Source organism: Anabas testudineus, chromosome 18, assembly GCF_900324465.2.
Source record: "Anabas testudineus chromosome 18, fAnaTes1.2, whole genome shotgun sequence".
In the NCBI taxonomy this organism is placed as follows: domain Eukaryota; kingdom Metazoa; phylum Chordata; class Actinopteri; order Anabantiformes; family Anabantidae; genus Anabas; species Anabas testudineus.
Window position 1 is genome coordinate 10254196 of NC_046627.1, and position 18093 is coordinate 10272288.

Here is an 18093-nt window from a genome sequence, read left to right on the forward strand (position 1 = left end):
AACAAACCCAACAACACTACTAACTACTAACAACTAACTACAAACCCAGTGTCAATGCTGTGCTTCCTTTTTGCCCACTGCAGAAGCAACTACATCACATCCATCGACCGACACTAGCCACATCTTTAATGTGTGGGAGTATGATGTGAGGCTAGTGCTAAGGACAGTAAACCTTACAAATGCAGCAGGACCTGACAACATCACAGGTAGGGTGCTGAAGGACTGTGCAAATAAAATCATGGGGTCTTCATTAGAATATTCAACCTGTCTTTAACACAAGCCACTTTCCCATCCTGCCTAAACTCAACTATTATCACTATCTCAAAAAAGACCACCAACAGTTTAAATGACTGCTGGCAAGTGGCTCTCACTCCAGGTATTTTGAGAAATTTGTCAGAAGCCACATTTTTCAAAAACTTCCACCATTTGACCCCCACTAATTTGGATACAGGCATAACAGGTCGACAAAGGACACTATAGACAAAGCCATCAACAAAACTCTGACCCATCTGGAACAGAAGGATTGCTATGCCATGCAAATTTTTCTGTGGTTTTAGGTTAGTATAGTATAGTAGTATACCATACTATATACTAGTAAGACGATCATCCCTGGCAGACAGGTAACAAAATAAAATAAAAAAAACATTTGGTCTTCCACAATCTACTTGCCTTTGCATTAATGACTTCCTCAGCAACCACCCACACATGGTCACAGTATGACCTCAACTTTCCTTAGCATTCATCCTTAACACCATGCTTAACATGTGTGCTGAGTCACCTAATGTACACTCTCTATACACGACTGCACCCCCATGCATCTAAGCAACTCCGTCATGAATTTAACTGAAGAAATGACAGTGTTCAGGTTTTTCACAGGGGGAAACAGTCATTATAAAGCCTCTAGTTAGAGAGGGATCAGATGACTCTGAGCCATCTCTTGTTATGCTGCTTTAGGTTAGTTTGCTGGGGGTCTAGGAGTCAGTCAGAAAAAGAGACAAAAGTTTGAGGCCCGGAAAGAATGAATTTACAGCTTTTTGTAGCAGAAAAGTTGAGTAATTTTTAAACAATGACTCTCTTACATATAAATAACTTCAAGGCCTGAGTAGATAGGTAGACAGGTATCAACCTGTACTGGTTGTGTTTTAATATCTCTTCACTTTGTGTCAAAGTGACAACAAACAGCATCATAATAAATGAGAAGCAGAAACGAAATGAGAAGTATTACTAAGTAATTTATTTTTACTTTACAAGTTATTATTATTTTATTTAATAAAACACATTGCAGTCTTTTCTACTAAAGCAGATTTTCATTAGCCTTATTATGTACATTATACACTATATTTACTTTACTGTAAATAAATCTATAAACATCACTGAACGTGTCCTTCGTACATTTTTCTGTTTTTGTTTTGAGCTTTTATCTTTGCGTTCCTCCAAGTTTCCCACAGTGAAGCAGTCCCACCAGCAGCAGCAGCAGAGCCACCATCACCATGGTGGAAGCTGTTCTTACGATGAGCAGGATATAAAAGAAGTGGTCGGAGCAGAGACAAGTCTCTCTGTGAAGATTATCTGCTAGAAGATTATTACTCAATTGAGATAGGTTAACACTATGTTTAACTCTACTGTCTTTAATGTGTGTGTCAAGAAGAACATATATATATATATATTGGCAGTAAAACATATAATTGACAAATTTAAAACTCAATGGCAAAGTCAATGTTAACGTCTGCAAATATTCCTTTAACAATAGCATGGCACTAGGACTTTTGCATTCCTGCTGATATCTTTAAGGTTACCTGTTCTGTTTTTGTAGGGTGTATTTGAGTCCTCACATTTTCTCACTGAGCCATGAAGATTCTGGATCTGCACTAAAATTTTCAATAAAATTCTATGAATTTAGTGTTTTTGTGTATTTCAAGATATACTGTAAGTGAAATAATAGCAGTGAACACAACCAAATATAACAATAAGAAAACCATTTAAAACCATTTTCAATTATTTTTTTACACGGTAAAACTGTGTTTTTATATTTACTGATGACTTGTCTCACCTTTGACTAACAGTTGTTTCTCCAGCGATTCTCCAGCTCCAGAGATGCACTTGTAGAGTCCTTCATCAGACTTAGAAACACTGTGGATGATCAGTTCTCCTGTAGAGCTGCTGTTGATGTGGTTACCATCTTTATAGAAATCAGCTTGGAGGTAAAAGGGATTTCTTTGATTTCTGCAGCGCAAAGTCACAGTTTCTCCCTCAGTCACAGGAAGAGCAGGACTCAGGTGTCACATCACCTGAGCAATGGTATAAAAAAAATCATTAAAAAAAATATACATGTTGTTGATTTGTTTGCAGTTAACTATCCCATGCATTGAATGTTCCGGTCTGCCACACGACATTTCACACGTTTCTTCATGTTTACCAGAACTGTGTATCTTAAGGTTTGACTGGAGAGTCAACGGACTTGCTGGTGACTCTCCACCTCCAGAACGACATTTGTAGAGGCCCTCATGAGACTTGGAAACATTGTGGACGACCATGTTTTCTGTGAAACCTGTCTTAATGAAGACTCCATCTTTATAGAAATCAGCTGTGGGTGTGGAGGAAGTCTCTTTGTTTCTACAGCACAGAGACATTATCTCCCTCCATCACAGGAAGTACATGACTCTCCAGGATCACTGGACCATCTTATGAAAGAAGAATTACAGACAACATAGAGGTTGAGGTAACATACATATAATTGTAATTACTGTAATTTCAGTGAGATCATGAACATACACTAAACATACCAGTGACAATGATGTTGACAGTGTTGGCACTTTCACGCCAGTATTCACCACTGTCTCCTACAAAGATATAGTCAATGGTGCAGTTGGCTCTTGATGTATCCATGTAATTTGGATAATTTGGAACAATGTTCTTGATGGTCCTCACTTTGAGTCCAGAAGAGACATTAAACCCCTCACAAATAAATGTCAACTCTTTATATTCAAAGAGCTGCAGACTGTTCGTAATGATGTGAAAACCTGCGCATGAAAAAAAAAAACAAGAGAGAGAAAGAAAAACCCAGATAGGAACAAGCATTATACAGCATATACTGCATTGTTCTTGTAAAGCTTCTTTTGATCGGTCTGAACTTTCCTAATAATGAATTCATTGTCATGCTTAGTTCTTCCTTAGGGGGGGCGTACCAGGACATAATTGAGAAGCACTGCTCTAAAGGGAGTTTTTCCTCTCCACTGTTGCCTAAAGCTTGCTCAAATGGGATTGTTGGGTTTTCTCTATAATTTTTTGTATAAATATATTTTCTGTAAGGTCTTAAACCTTACACTGTAAAGTGCCTTGAGATAACTTCTGTTGTAAATTGGCGCTATACAAATGAAATTGAATTGAATTGAATTGAATTGAACTTATGTTGTCCTTTATCCACATCTGTTATTTTGTACTTTAGTACTTGGGTCAGTGTGAAACGTTTATCTTCTAATGACTGACTTTAGAAGATAAAACATATAAATATAAAAAGAAAAATCTACATTATAACACAATCTGTTATTTAACACCCACCACTAAAAGTGACCTACCGTAATAACAGAAGTTTAAGTTTAATAAAAGTGTGGCACACATTAATTTGTTGAAATAAATATTTCCAAACATATATAAAAAAATATATAATCTTATATAAGCTACTGTATACACTAATATTGTATAGTGTACAATATTAGGTCCTATTTGACTGATCGTTATCAGTATGTAGATCTAAATGGCGATTACTCCACATGCTCTCCAGTGGAGTTTGGTGTTCCACAGGGTTCAGTTTTAGGTCCCCTGCTTTTTTCCCTCTACATGCTTCCTCTGGGCAACATTATCCGTAAACATGGTATTAACTTTCATTGTTATGCTGACGACACACAGTTATATGTTTCATCAAAACCAGATGAGATCAAACTGCTTAATAAAGTTGAGCAATGTGTAAAGGATATACAAGACTGGATGCTAATTAACTTCCTTCTGCTAAATCCTGATAAGACAGAAGTACTAGTTATAGGATCATCTGCAGCTAGAAGCAAGATGTTAGACCACACCGTAACTCTAGATGGCCTTTCCGTTACATCTAGTGCAACAGTCAAAGACCTTGGTGTGATTCTAGATTCCAGTCTTTCATTTGAAGCTCATGTAGATAATGTCACCAGGACAGCTTTCTTTCACCTCAGAAATATTGCCAAGATAAGGAATATTTTGTCACTAAATGATGCAGAAAAATTAGTCCATGCTTTCATCACCTCTAGGTTGGACTACTGTAATGCCTTACTGTCTGGCTGTTCAACCAGGTGCATAAACAAGCTTCAGTTAGTTCAGAATGCAGCAGCGAGAGTCCTCACTCGAGCCAGAAGATATGATCACATCACGCCTATCTTATCTACACTTCATTGGCTCCCCGTGAAATTTCGCATTGATTTTAAAATACTACTTTTGACATTTAAAGCATTAAATGGTCTTGCGCCGCATTATCTAAGTGAACTGCTAGTGTCTTATGATCCACCACGCCTACTTCGCTCAAAGGATGCTGGCTGCCTGTCAGTACCTCGTATCCTAAAAACTACAGCTGGGGCAGAGCTTTTTCTTACAAAGCCCCAAAGTTATGGAATAGCCTTCCAAATAGCGTTCGGGACTCAGACACAGTCTCAGTGTTTAAGTCTAGGCTGAAAACCTACCTATTTAGTCAAGCATTTGAGTAAATAGATCTGGGAAGGACTCATGGACGTTGAGCATTATGGTGAACTGGTATGTTTAGATGCTGTCTTCCCAACTCTCACTGATCACTCGGGTTTGTTGATGGTGAAGTGTTTGGTTGCTCTACATCCCAGTGCGCCCTCATGTCTGTGTTTCCTTCTGAACCCACCCTTTTAGTTAGGCTGTCATAATTAGTCCTGCCGGAGTCCCTGCTGCACTACAATAAATATACATTCACCTCAAACTTTATCTGACTGTGAATACAACTAACTGCAATCTCTCCTCTTCTCTCTCTTTCCCTCTCCCTCTCTCTTTTCCCTCTTCCTGTCTCTCTGTCGAGCTACACGTCATTCCACCCTTTGCCCTCTGGTCCTGTCTGACTCGTCCTGATGCCCAACTTCTGGCTGGAGATCTCGTCGCCTGGATCCACCGTTTGCCCTTTGGGATGCGTTTGGAGACTGGATTGGTCACAAGCTACTATGATGTCGGTCCCGGCCTCGGCGGACGTCGGAAGCTGTTTCTTGGAGGTCTCGACTCAACGCTCGATAGTCAAGGAATGGAACAAGTCTGCCTGCAATAACTAACTGGACTCCATATTAACTTAAAAGACTTTAACTGTTATACTGGACTGCTGCCTACACAGCATGTAATCACCCATATGAGGATGGGTTCCCTGTTGAGTCTGGTTCCTCTCAAGGTTTCTTCCTGTTGCCTTCTCAGGGAGTTTTTCCTTGCCACTGTCGCCCTCGGCTTGCTCATCAGGGACAATCACATTATTATGACTCATACACATACACTGTTCATGTACTGTTCTTTGGTTGTGTAAAGCTGCTTTGTGACAATGTCAATTGTAAAAAGTGCTCTACAATAAAATTGAATTGAATTGAATTGAATTGTATAGTAATTTGGTAATTTATACTGTACTTATTAATTAAAATGATGTTTTTTTTACTACTTTTATCATATCAAAACAATTTGCTTAAAAGCACCAAACTTCAAGTAGATTTGAATTTAAGGACATTTTACAGAGAAATATTTGATATTTGAGTCAGATTTTTAAATTCTGAATAAGAGTAGAGGCAGTACTCACAGAATATGATGCACAAAGCTGTGACCTTCATGTTGTCGGCTTCTGACTGACTGAACTTAAAATCGAGTAAAGACGTAGAAAGTATGATATATGTGAAGGACTTCCTTTTCCTGTGAGGTGGACACAGCAGTTTAGAGCACTGTAAAAGTGTTTTTGTAACACTGTGTTTCTGACACACACTGTCTTTGTTTGACAGAAAAAAATGTGGAAAAGAAAGAAATGTCCAATGCCTGTTAGAAAAAGTTAGTATATTTGCTGCTATCTGAGGAGAGTTTTTGTGTTTTACACTGATTTGATTTTGTCCAACAGTAAAAAGAAAAAAATAAATAAATAAACAGCTTGAGTCAAATTTATAAACTGTATTTAACTATACCCTTAGAAACTAACCACAGAGAGTCAGTTAAAATGCTGCAGCAGCTCTGTTTTTGTAAACAGTGTGAGAAGAAAGAGGAGATGAACAAGGTGGTTTAACTGATGCGCTTTGATAAACCACTAACATTAAAAAAATTGAATCAGAGATAATAATCTTTGATAGCAGCTGAAGACGAAAACCAATCATGTCTTGTCATATGACATAGTACTAAATAGTTTCTAGCATGTACTTTACAGTATTTAGATTTAATAGATTAATAATGACCACTCAAAAATATACAATGTGCAAATGTATTTTAATCTTTTATTCTTACAATACAATATATATATATATATATATATATATATATATATATATATATATATATATATATATATGAATAAAAACACAATAATCTAGCCACAGGGGTTGCAAGCCAGTGACTTCTGTGCCGGTCCCAAGCCCGGATTAATAGAGAGGGTTGCGTCAGGAAGGGCATCCGGTGTAAAAATTGCCAAAATAACCATACAAATCATCAATAACACTTTCATACCGGATTGGTCGAGGCCCGGGTTAACAACGACCGCCACCGATGCTGTTAACCTACAGGGTGGCGGTGGAAATTTGACTACTGTTGGTCTAAGAAAGAGGGGAGGCAGAAGGGTTCGTGGTCAGAGAGACAAGGCAAAAGGCAGGAGCATAGGTTTGAGAATAGGGACTCTTAACGTTGGCACAATGACAGGGAAAGGCAGAAAGCTGGCAGACATGATGGAGAGAAGGAAGTTAGATGTTCTGTGTGTGCAGGAGACAAGGTGGAAGGGCAGCAAGGCACATAGTATCGGAGGAGGATACAAACTGTTCTACCATGGTGTTGATAGGAAGAGAAACGGGGTAGGAGTGATTCTGAAGGGGGAGTTTGTGAACAATGTTCTAGAGGTGAAAAGAGTCTCAGACAGGGTGATGAGCATAAAGCTAGAAATTGAAGGGGTGATGGTGAATGTAGTCAGTGGGTATGCGCCACAGGTTGGCTGTGAGTTAGAAGAGAAGGAGAGATTCTGGAGTGAGTTTGATGAGGTCATAGAGAGTATCCCCAGAGGAAAGAGAGTTGTTGTTGGAGCAGACTTCAATGGGCATGTTGGTGAGGGCAACAGAGGTGATGAGGTGGTGATGGGCAGGTTTGGTGTGAAGGAAAGGAATCTGGAAGGACAGATGGTGGTGGACTTTGCTAAGAGGATGGAAATGGCTGTAGTCAACACTTTCTTCCAGAAGAGAGAGGAACATAGAGTGACATACAGAAGTGGAGGTAGGAGTACGCAGGTGGACTACATCCTATGTAGACGAGGTCATTTGAGAGAGGTCAGTGACTGCAAAGTGGTGGTAGGAGAGAGTGTAGCCAGACAGCACCGCATGGTGGTGTGCAAGATGACTCTGGAGGTCAGGAAGAAGAAGAGAGGGAAGACAGAAAAGAAGACCAAGTGGTGGAAGTTAAAGAATGAAGAAACTTGTGAGGAATTCAGACAGAAGTTGAGACAGGTTCTGGGTGGTCAGGATGAGCTTCCATATCACTGGGAAACTACAGCAGAGGTTATCAGGGAAACAGGTAGGAAGGTGCTAGGTGTGTCATCTGGAAAGAGGAAAGAAGGTAAAGACACTTGGTGGTGGAATGAGGAAGTACAGGAATGCATCCAGAGGAAGAGGTTGGCTAGAAGGAAGTGGGATGTAGAAAGGACTGAGGAAAGTAGACAGAAGTACAAGGAAGCGCAGCGTAGAGTGAAGAGGGAGGTGGCAAAGGCCAAACAGAAAGCTTACGATGAGCTGTATGACAGGTTAGACACAAAGGAAGGAGAGAGGGACTTGTACAGGCTAGCCAGACAGAGAGATAGAGATGGGAAGGATGTGCAACAGATAAGGGTGATTAAGGACAGAGATGGAAAGGTGCTAACAACCCAGGAGAGTGTGCAGAAAAGATGGAAAGAGTATTTTGAGGAGCTGATGAACGAGGAAAATGAGAATGAAGATGTGGATGTTGTGGAGCAGGAAATAGCAGAGAATGGAAAGGATGAGGTTAGGAAGGCTTTGAAAAGGATGAAGAGTGGAAAGGCTGTTGGTCCTGATGACGTACCTGTGGAGGTGTGGAAGTGCTTAGGAGAGACAGCAGTGGAGTTTCTAACCAGTTTGTTCAATAGGATTCTAGAGAGTGAGAAGATTGTTAGAGTAAAAATTATTTACTCAGTGATAATTATCTAATTCTCTTATTACATTTTTGTTTGATTATTGTTTCTTACTTCTTGTCATTATGAAGGATATTTGTCTTTGATGTTTAATCCTGTCAGCAACAGGAACATGTTATACTCTGCTGATGCTGCACTCTGCACACAGACATAAAACAGGACAGGTCAGAAAAAGGTCAGCATTCTCAGAGTTGACCAGTTCTTGTTGCTATACACCTATGAGCAGTGTTTTATCCTTATATGGAGTTCTTTTTCCTTGTAAAATGATCATCCTTTAACCATACCAGCCCCCATCTGTGACTTCAGGGTGTGTCTCATTTGTAATAAAAAGCTTGCACAAAGGGGGAACGGACGGAGTTGGAGATAGGAAATCCTGGGTGAAGCATTTATGATGCTAAGACCTCAGGCCGGCTGCCCTTGCAAGTAAAAAGGCCAAGTGTCCTTGTTGTGCTTTATTGTCTCCATCTCTTAGTGTGTGAATGGTGTTGTGTTAATTTTGGACCCAACAAAGATGTCTGAGGAATGGAGGAGAAGTGTTCTGGTTCCGATCTTTAAGAACAAGGGTGACAAGAACTGCAGCAACTATAGAGGAATAAAGTTGATGAGCCACACAATGAAGCTGTGGGAAAGAGTAGTGGAAGCCAGGCTTAGGAAGAAGGTGGATATTTGTGAGCAGCAGTATGGTTTCATGCCTCGTAAGAGCACCACTGATGCCATTTTTGCTTTGAGAATGTTGATGGAAAAGTACAGAGATGGTCAGAAGGAGCTGCATTGTGTCTTTGTAGATTTAGAGAAGGCGTATGACAGGGTGCCGAGGGAGGAGCTATGGTACTGTATGAGGTTGTAGGGAGTGGCAGAGAAGTACGTCAGAGTAGTTCAGGACATGTATGAGAGAAGTATGACGGTGGTGAGATGTGCTGTAGGTCAGACAGAGGAGTTCAAGGTGGAGGTGGGACTACACCAAGGATCAGCTTTGAGTCCCTTCTTGTTTGCTATGCTGATGGACAGGCTGACAGATGAGGTCAGACAGGAATCTCCCTGGACAATGATGTTTGCAGATGACATTGTGATTTGCAGTGAGAGTAGAGAGCAGGTAGAGGAACAGCTAGAGAGGTGGAGGTTTGCTCTGGAAAGAAGAGGCATGAAGGTCAGTCGTAGTAAGACAGAATACATGTGTCTGAACGAGAGGGATCAAGGTAGAAGCGTTAGGTTACAGGGGGCTGAGGTGAAGAAGGTGCAGGAGTTTAAGTACTTGGGGTCAACAGTTCAGTGTGATGGAGAGTGTGGAAAAGAGGTGAAGAGGCGAGTGCAGGCAGGTTGGAGCGGGTGGAGGAAAGTGTCAGGAGTGTTGTGTGACAGAAGAGTGTCAGCAAGACTCAAAGGAAAGGTGTACAAGACAGTGGTGAGACCAGCTCTGCTCTATGGGTTAGAGACGGTAGCAGTGAGAAAGAGACAAGAGGCTGAGATGGAGGTAGCAGAGATGAAGATGTTGAGGTTCTCCTTAGGAGTGACCAGGTTAGACAGAATAAGGAACGAGTACATCAGAGGGACGGCTCACGTTGACTGTGTTAGCGACAAAGTCAGAGAGGCCAGACTGAGGTGGTTTGGACATGTTCAGAGGAGGGATAGTGAGTATATTGGTAGAAGGATGTTGGAGATGGAGCTGCCAGGCAGGAGGACAAGAGGACGGCCAAAGAGGAGATATATAGATGTGTTGACAGAGGACATGAGGTTCGCTAGTGTTAGGGTAGAAGATGCCCATGACAGAGTGAGGTGGAAAAGGATGATTCTCTGTGGCGACCCCTGATGGGAAAAGCCGAAAGAGAAGAAGAAGATGAATAAAAACACAATATAGATTAAAGACTGAATCTCAAAAATTATGAGAATTGTACATGCTAACTGGTTTAGCAGTGCAAAGTATGGTTGCACCTTGTATACAGTCTGTAACAGTGCTTTCATTCATCCTTGAGTCAGATTTGTTGGCTGTTTGTGGCCTGGAAACATAGAACAGCAGCTGTTGCAAAAATGTTTTGTACAGTTGTATCAGTTTTATGTATGTATTTTGCGGATTTGATCTTGATATTGCTACAAAATGAGGACCAAAACAACATATTTTTCTTACATAACGAGAACAATGATTTGTCTGCTGCCAATGTGAATCATTTACATTTTCAAATGCATGGTTTACTTCCTCTGTTTTCTTTAAGATGGTCTTTTGCAATAACTGAGATCTTTGCATGGCACTTAGAGAAGGCTATAACTTTTAAAAACAGAGATGATTCTTATTAATAGTACAATACAGAACAATGTTTTGGTCCAAATTAACCTCACATGTGTATACTGTGGTTAGTGTTAGGGCTGTTCATTCTTTATGTACCCTTCTGGTTTCCTGTAGTTCGGCTGTTCCATCACCAGCCCAAGAGCCATCAATAAAACTGTACCAAAAATCCTAATCACAATGAAGCCATAAAGGAAGGGTGATAGTCTTTATGTAAAGCTGGAAACCTCCTAAATGTATAATTTTTTTTGATAATTACTGTTTTCAGTGACTGAAGGGGTTTATTATTAGGGTTTTTTTTTTCCTTCACTATAACATCTATATTTAACTACAAACCGAATACTGTCTACACCAGCGTGATGCAACCTTTTGTGCTGTAAAGGTAGAAAACAAAACAAAGCATGTACAAAACCTGCCCATTGTAACATACGTTTTTCCTTTATCCTTCAGCTTTTGCGTTCAGCGAAAAACACTGCTGTCAACCTGATGAAAAATAAAAATTAAAAATTATTTTTCTATTTGTAATAACTTATTATAAATTTAGCATTAGTTATGTACTGCGCATAACAACCAGGTTTATATCTGTACAAAAAGGACAAAGCATGATGAAGTAAAATTCATTGGATTAGCACAACTATTAAGCTTAATAATTGTAATTATTGGGTATGCTCCACCTAAGGTAAAATGCTAACAAACAAAGAAAATAATTGTTACATTACCTTGTTTCTACAAGCAACAACAGCATATGTTGCTTTGTTGGGATCTGATACATCCGACTCTCTGGAGACTGAGAAGTTGATGACAGAAATATTTCTTATTGAAATTGTATGAAAGTTAGAAGAACTATGTGGATTAAATTAACCAAAATTAATATCACAATCATAAGAATCTTATAAATAAATTTTCCATTGTTCTAATGTCCTTTTAAAGAACTTTTAGTCAGTACCTTTCCCAATTCAAACATATCTGTACTACAATCCTTACAACAGCAGTAAACACACCGAGCATATTTAAAAGCTGCAGCAGTTAGAAAACGTTTAACCAGTCTCGTCTAAAAAACCACATACTCTTAAAAATAGATGCAGGTGATTCAGATCATATATACTCTCACATGAAGGGTGGTGGCTGACTGGTATCAAACTGAAATCATTTTGTTTAACTTGAAAATATTATTTAAACTGAACAAATTTTGTTAACATACCATTCTGATTCCTCTCTGTTGTAACAACACTATAAGTCACATCTACATTTTCTTCTGTAGAACCTGAAATATGAACAAACATACATAATGTATTAAGTGACCCTTACAAGATTAATAGAAAACCAGTAAACAGATGATGTAAGGCTACTTGTTAGCAACTCCAGCATGATGCTGGATGTGTTTCATGTACATAAACCTTGGCTTAGAATACAAAGTGTGAACATATGATAAGAAGACAATTTCTAAGATGACACAGTGTATAGATAAGACAGTTAGGAAAAAAATACATTTCCATTAAGGATGGCATTCACAGTGTACCTTCAAGCAAAGTTTCTAAATACTGTATTTTCTGTACCTTTGCGTTTCCGACATTGACGTAGTCCCACCAGTAACAGCACTACAGCCACACACAATACAGTCGAGACAATAGCCACCGTAGTCAGTTTAGGTATTGAAGTAACAGATGCTGTTAAAAGATGAGTTTGACAGTTTAGCATTTTATCCAAATATGTGGGGAGTTAACTACTGTTAATGAGAAATTCCTGAGGAAGTCACAATGAAGTTAGGAGACACTAATTAACTGATTGGATAGGTTAGTTCATATCATTTTAATTTCCATAGAATTACATACTTAAGCTAAATCAAGTTCTTTCATATGTCAATGACGAACCTACATCCATGAGGTGTTATATTAATACATATTTTATTTTTTCAACTTTCTTTGGCTTGTTGGCATTTTTTTTTTCCTTTTTTAATTTATGCTGCATTTTATTTACTTGTTTTTTCTTTACTGTAGTATTGCTATTATTATTCTAAAGTAAAGTACCTAATAATGAAAAAAGTGCTCTACAACTACAGATTGTTATTATCAAAGTCAAAGTCTACTTTATTGTCAATTCTAACCTCTTCACTAATGTAGAGTACATACACCAAATTGAACTTGAAAATGCTCTTTGTTGCCAGTTCATTAGGACGAAAAAGCAAAAATAAATGCAGTGTAAAACAGCAGTCCTGAAAGTACAATAAAGAACAGTTTTGCTCAAACTGCTCTGGAGAGGTGTTAATTAAACCAAAAAAAAATAGTTACTACAATATGAAATCTGTTGAGACGCTAAACACTATTAAGATTTTCTTCTTTGGTCTCACAAAAAAAAAAAAGATTTCCATCACATAATTCCAGCATCTTGCTTTCTTTAACCGGTAAAATTACGTAAAACTGAGCATCAGTTGTGTGTTTAAACTCTAGTCTCCCATAGTGAAGCAGAGCCACCATCAGAACGGTCAAAACAGTCAGTCGGATGAGACAAATATGACAGGAGTGCTCTGAGCATTCACATATCTCTGTGTGAACCGCTGCAAAGACAATGGAACATCATGAAACAGTCAAACTGAGGAGTTTACTTTAACTGTGACTGTTTTCAGTTGGTGCTTTTTCTTATCTTGAACGCGGATTTTCATGTGAAAATAATTTTTATTAAATTTTTAAAGCTTCAAAATCGTACCAAGCCTCTATGGAGAGCTTCAGTACAAAGCATCATCTAAATAAAACCAACTCACCTGTGACAGTCAACCTGCTCTCCGGTGATTCTCCAGCTCCAGAGATGCTGCACTTGTAGAGTCCTTCATCTGACGTAGAAACACCCTGGATGATCATCTCTCCTGTAGAGCTGCTCTCCATGAAGAAACCATCTTTATAGAATTCAGCAGTGAGGTTTGAAGGAGTCTGTTTCATTCTACAGCTCAGAGTCACATCATCACCCTCCATCACAGGGAGAGCAGGACTCTCCAGGATCACAGAAGCAGCTGAACAACAATTGATTGGGAAATTATAATCATGCTAAATGGGCAACAAAGCTGAGCAGAAATATCTAATATATTAAACAAATACACTGTCCAAAGTTAACTAAAACGTAATTTTGAAGATTTTGAATAAATGAACTACATGTTTTACTATTTACATACCAGTGATCGTGATGGTAACAGTTTTACTTCTCTTCACTCCTTTCATTTCACACCAGTACTCTCCACTGTCTAATGTTCTATATGCAGTTTTAATCTCACAAGGTCCTCTTGATGTTTCCCAGGTAGAAGCACATATTGTAGTAACGTCCTTTATCTTCCTCATCACTCTCCATCCAGTCCGTCCATTCAGTCCTTCACAGCTGACAGTGAAGGTCTCATATTCAAAGTGCTGCTGTCTGTTTGGAACAACCTGAGGAAAAACTGCATCTGAGACACAAAGGATAAGATGTATTAAATATTTATTTTATGAAATTTATATTTAGAAATTATATATTTTTAAATTGAAATATTTATAGTGGACAGTCTTTATGAAAGACATGAAATCAGAAGTTATTATACAGTTATTAAACCCTCTCAGGATTTTGATGTAAAGTGCAGCCATGAAAGAATAATCGTTTATATCTGTGCTACAGACATGCAGTCTTTTTACTATTACCACCATAAAAACTAAACTCTGAGAACTAGGATTATAACCTGTTTGACCCCAACAGTTTTATCTATGCTAACCTGTTTCATATTACTATATCAAATTGTCACCTAGACCTCAGACTCAAGTTTTAAAAATGACAATAGGATCATTATTTCTAAGTGGCTGATCATGTTACCTACCATTTTCCAGAGAATAACTGAAGTGAAGCTGTGCAACCAGTAGCAATGACACAATCACTAAAGAGAGAAATGTATCATCAGTTAAGCTGTTTAAAAACTCCATGTGGCATATTAACAATGTTTTTACCATCAAAAACCCTAAAACAACCATTAAAACAGGAATTACATCAGTTCTTAGCAAAAAGCAGTCAGCACATTATTTCACTATAAGTACATTTAAAACATAGATTTCAGAGATAAACTGTCTTAGTACTCACACTGTCTGAAGCAGAGAGCTGGAGCCTTCATGTTGTCTTGCTGCTGACTGAGTATCAGAGTGAAAAACAGCAGACGTAAAATGTAGGTGGGATCCTCCTCTTCCTCTGTGCATGATGGAAAATGTAGATGCTAAACCTTCTGCTATGCCTTTGATATCTGCTGTTTAATCACCCTGTCAGATATGCCTGTTTTTAATATTAGTTTCTCTCTTACTTGTCCTCAATCAACAAGTGAAATCTCTAAAATAAGGTTAAATCTTACAGTGTTACAAATTAATGTAATTTCAAGTTGTTGGCACAGCTGCTATTGTTCAGAAAAAGATGCATTAGACTGACTAAAGAAAGCAGAAAGCCGTGTTCGAAAAAGTACTCAGTGTAAGAATACATAGCTACAAGTAAAAAGCAAACAAGTACAAAGGTTGTTTGAGTTAAAGCTCAGTGTTTTTTTTTTTTTTTTTATCACTAGTTTACATTAAAACACTGCAGTTCATTTACCACAACTGTCGTTCCCACAGGCATTCACACTTAGAAGCTTAACAGATGACCTGCATGTGTATTGTCTATTCTCATATAATGTAAAGAACGCCTTTTTAAAATAGACCACACGTCTGTTGAGTATGTGGTTTAATGTGCTACCGTGTGGTTAACAGCTGAGGTAAAAATAAACATGTAATCTAACGGCTTTTGCAGCCATATTACCAGTACTCCTCCAAAGTTAATGAATTAACATGTTATGTTTTGATTGTTTGATTCATAGAAAATACTGACATGTAAAAAAAAACATTTATCTTGGCTTTAAAGATGAGCCAGTTATTCTCTAAAGGCCACAATAGGAAATGACTGTACTCAAATCCACTTGTCTTCACTTCACTATTTTAATCCTTTGCCCTTAAATCCCCAAAGAGGTAACCTTACTCAACTGAACATATCTGTGTCTTCTATGATGGAAATGTATGTACATTAATACCTAAAAGAATAAATAGCAATAAGGTTAAACTGTCAATGGCACAATGTGTCCTGTCTTTTTAAAATTACCACTACAAAGTAGCTAAAAGGCAACATAGCAGATACTCTCTGGTATATAATAAAGTTTGAACAGGGCGTAAATGTCCAGTGCATTTTGCAAGATCTAATTAGGATCTAACCTTAATGCACAGACTACCGATTCAACATGTACACACTTATAACCGGCGTCATGCAGTATACATAAACACTAAGCTAATATGCAAATTATAATTTCTATTGCAGTATGTGTTCTGTTCTGAAATGAGAAACTCCAAAATCCATGCAAACACATAATAAGATACATAAACTAGTGACACCTCTACACACACACACACACATGTATTTTTCACTCACACAAATGTCTATTGTCTTTTTTTTAGTAGCACACAATACATGTTCTAACAAGTTGTGAATTCATATGTTACTGAAGTATTTATTTCAACAGCACATTTAAATTGAATGCCCTTCTCCGTAATAGTAAATCAACTAAGATAAAACCAAGAGCAACACATGTAATTGTCCAGGAGTGTATGTGTGTATGTATGTATGAATATATATATAACAGTGATGTTAACAGTCTTAGTTCTCTTCGCTCCCATTTCACACCAATACTCTCCACTGTCTAAATTTCTATATGCAGTTTTAATTTCACAAAGTCCTGTTGATGTTTCCCAGGTAGAAGCACATATTGTATCAACTCCCTTGATCTTCCTCATCACTCTCCATCCAGTCAGTCCATTCAGTCCTTCACAGCTGACAGTGAAGGTCTTGGATCAACCTGAGGAAAACCTGCATCTGAGACAAAGAATGCCATGTATTGAATTGAAATAATATATATATTTTTTTTAAACTTTTATACACACACACACACACGCACAAACACACACACAGACACATCTATGTACACATTTACATTTACATTTAGTCATCCATGATGTAAGTTTTAGAAATGTAATTACTTTATGCAAAATGTTTAGAATATGCTCTTTTTTGGTAACTGTAATACTAACAAAAACAAATATTTATGGAAATTATGAAAACATAATTAGTACGTTTTTCTGAGGCTGAAATAAAGACATGAAGTCTTGAAAAAGGAACTCGCTCTTTAAAGAAGGAATGGTGATTTCCATCTGTGCTACTGAGACACATACACACTATACTAGGGTCCCTAAAGTTCTTAAATGACAGACATGCATAAATGTAACATGACTTTATGGATATTACTTTTATTTACTTACCGTCTTCAGATGAACTGAGGTGAAGCTGCGTACCCAACAGCAACAACACAATCACTGGAGAGATAAGAGAAGGGAATTTTGTATGATGTGTCAAAATGTGCCTAATATTTGTTTTATCTTGACTTGAGCAGTTTACCACTCACCGTAACTTATTAACAGTTCATTCTCATCAGATGATGACAACTGTGTGTAAAGCAGCTCATTTTATTTGTGACAAACATCAGTCATCAATTGAACATTATTTCACTAGGAACAACAGGAATTACATCAGTTCTTAACAAACAGCAGTCAGCACATTATTTCACTATAAGTGAATTTAAAACATAAATTTCAGAGGCAAACTGTCTCAGTACTCACACTGTCTGAAGCAGAGAGCTGGAGTCTTCATGTTGTCTTGCTACTGACTGAGCATCAGAGTGAAAAACAGCAGACGTAAAATGTAGGTGGGATCCTCCTCTTTCTCTGTGCATGATGGTAAATGTAGATGCTAAACCTTCTGCTGAAGCCATGTCTACGTAAAGGAGCCCTGTTTTATTATCTGCTGTTAAATCTTCTTGTCAGGGTTTTCTTCAGGAATCAAGGTGTAACAGACTGGATCATTTAATGTGTTTAAACAGGTTCAATTTAAAGTAGGTATGAACTTCCTGTTTCTTTTTGTGACAGAGGCAACATTACAGTTAAAATACTACTGAGCCTTTAAAATTTGGGGTTACTAAATGAACATTGTTCTAATTCCTTCACAACTCAGACAAAACTTCTGACCAAATCCCTGATTTAAACGCATCTTGATTGCTTCTTTTTAAATCCATTTTGTTGGTACAGAGTGTAAAACTTAGAGCAATTCTTTCTCAGTATGCTGGTATTCAACCCACTGTGATCAACAACTGTAGACGTTCTACTGATAATTCTGTTTTATCACCAGCTCACATCTAAATAAATAAAAAACAAACAAAAAAACACTGCAGTTCATGTAGCACAACTCTCGTTTCCACAGTCACATGTAGAGGCTCAACTTATAACCTGCATATGTCTAATCTAAAAACCAGATAGAAGATACATCTTTTTAAAATAGGCCGCACGTCTGT

The 18093-nt window shown here is 38.0% G+C and overlaps 2 protein-coding genes across 7 annotated transcripts; both read right to left on the minus strand.

Moving 5' to 3' along the window:
• Window positions 1-1417: 1417 nt before the first annotated feature.
• On the minus strand, window positions 1418-2886 carry LOC117152995 (high affinity immunoglobulin gamma Fc receptor I-like). The gene is made up of 5 exons (XM_033326519.1): window positions 2784-2886; window positions 2618-2681; window positions 2051-2271; window positions 1797-1868; window positions 1418-1572 (listed from the first exon to the last, which is right to left on the minus strand). Exons 1-5 carry the CDS (start codon window positions 2884-2886, stop codon window positions 1418-1420), a joined length of 615 nt encoding a protein of 204 aa, XP_033182410.1.
• A 7293-nt stretch (window positions 2887-10179) lies between these two features.
• On the minus strand, window positions 10180-17453 carry LOC113168304 (low affinity immunoglobulin gamma Fc region receptor II-like). Of its 6 annotated transcripts, XR_004463428.1 has the most exons (10): window positions 17366-17453; window positions 14509-14565; window positions 13840-14106; window positions 13435-13680; window positions 12233-12343; window positions 11878-11940; window positions 11396-11463; window positions 11107-11159; window positions 10328-10392; window positions 10187-10201 (listed from the first exon to the last, which is right to left on the minus strand). XR_004463428.1 is itself a non-coding variant. In XM_033326601.1 (9 exons), exons 1-8 carry the CDS (start codon window positions 17394-17396, stop codon window positions 11136-11138), a joined length of 867 nt encoding a protein of 288 aa, XP_033182492.1. In that variant the 5' UTR covers window positions 17397-17453; the 3' UTR covers window positions 10180-10392; window positions 11107-11135. The 6 variants fall into 6 exon arrangements, 5 of the variants coding, with proteins under 5 accessions (XP_033182492.1, XP_033182496.1, XP_033182495.1 ...); XM_033326601.1 differs by having other exon boundaries at window positions 10180-10392; XM_033326605.1 differs by lacking the exon at window positions 14509-14565 and adding an exon at window positions 17009-17062 and having other exon boundaries at window positions 10180-10392; window positions 13840-14100.
• Between the last annotated feature and the right edge of the window lie 640 nt (window positions 17454-18093).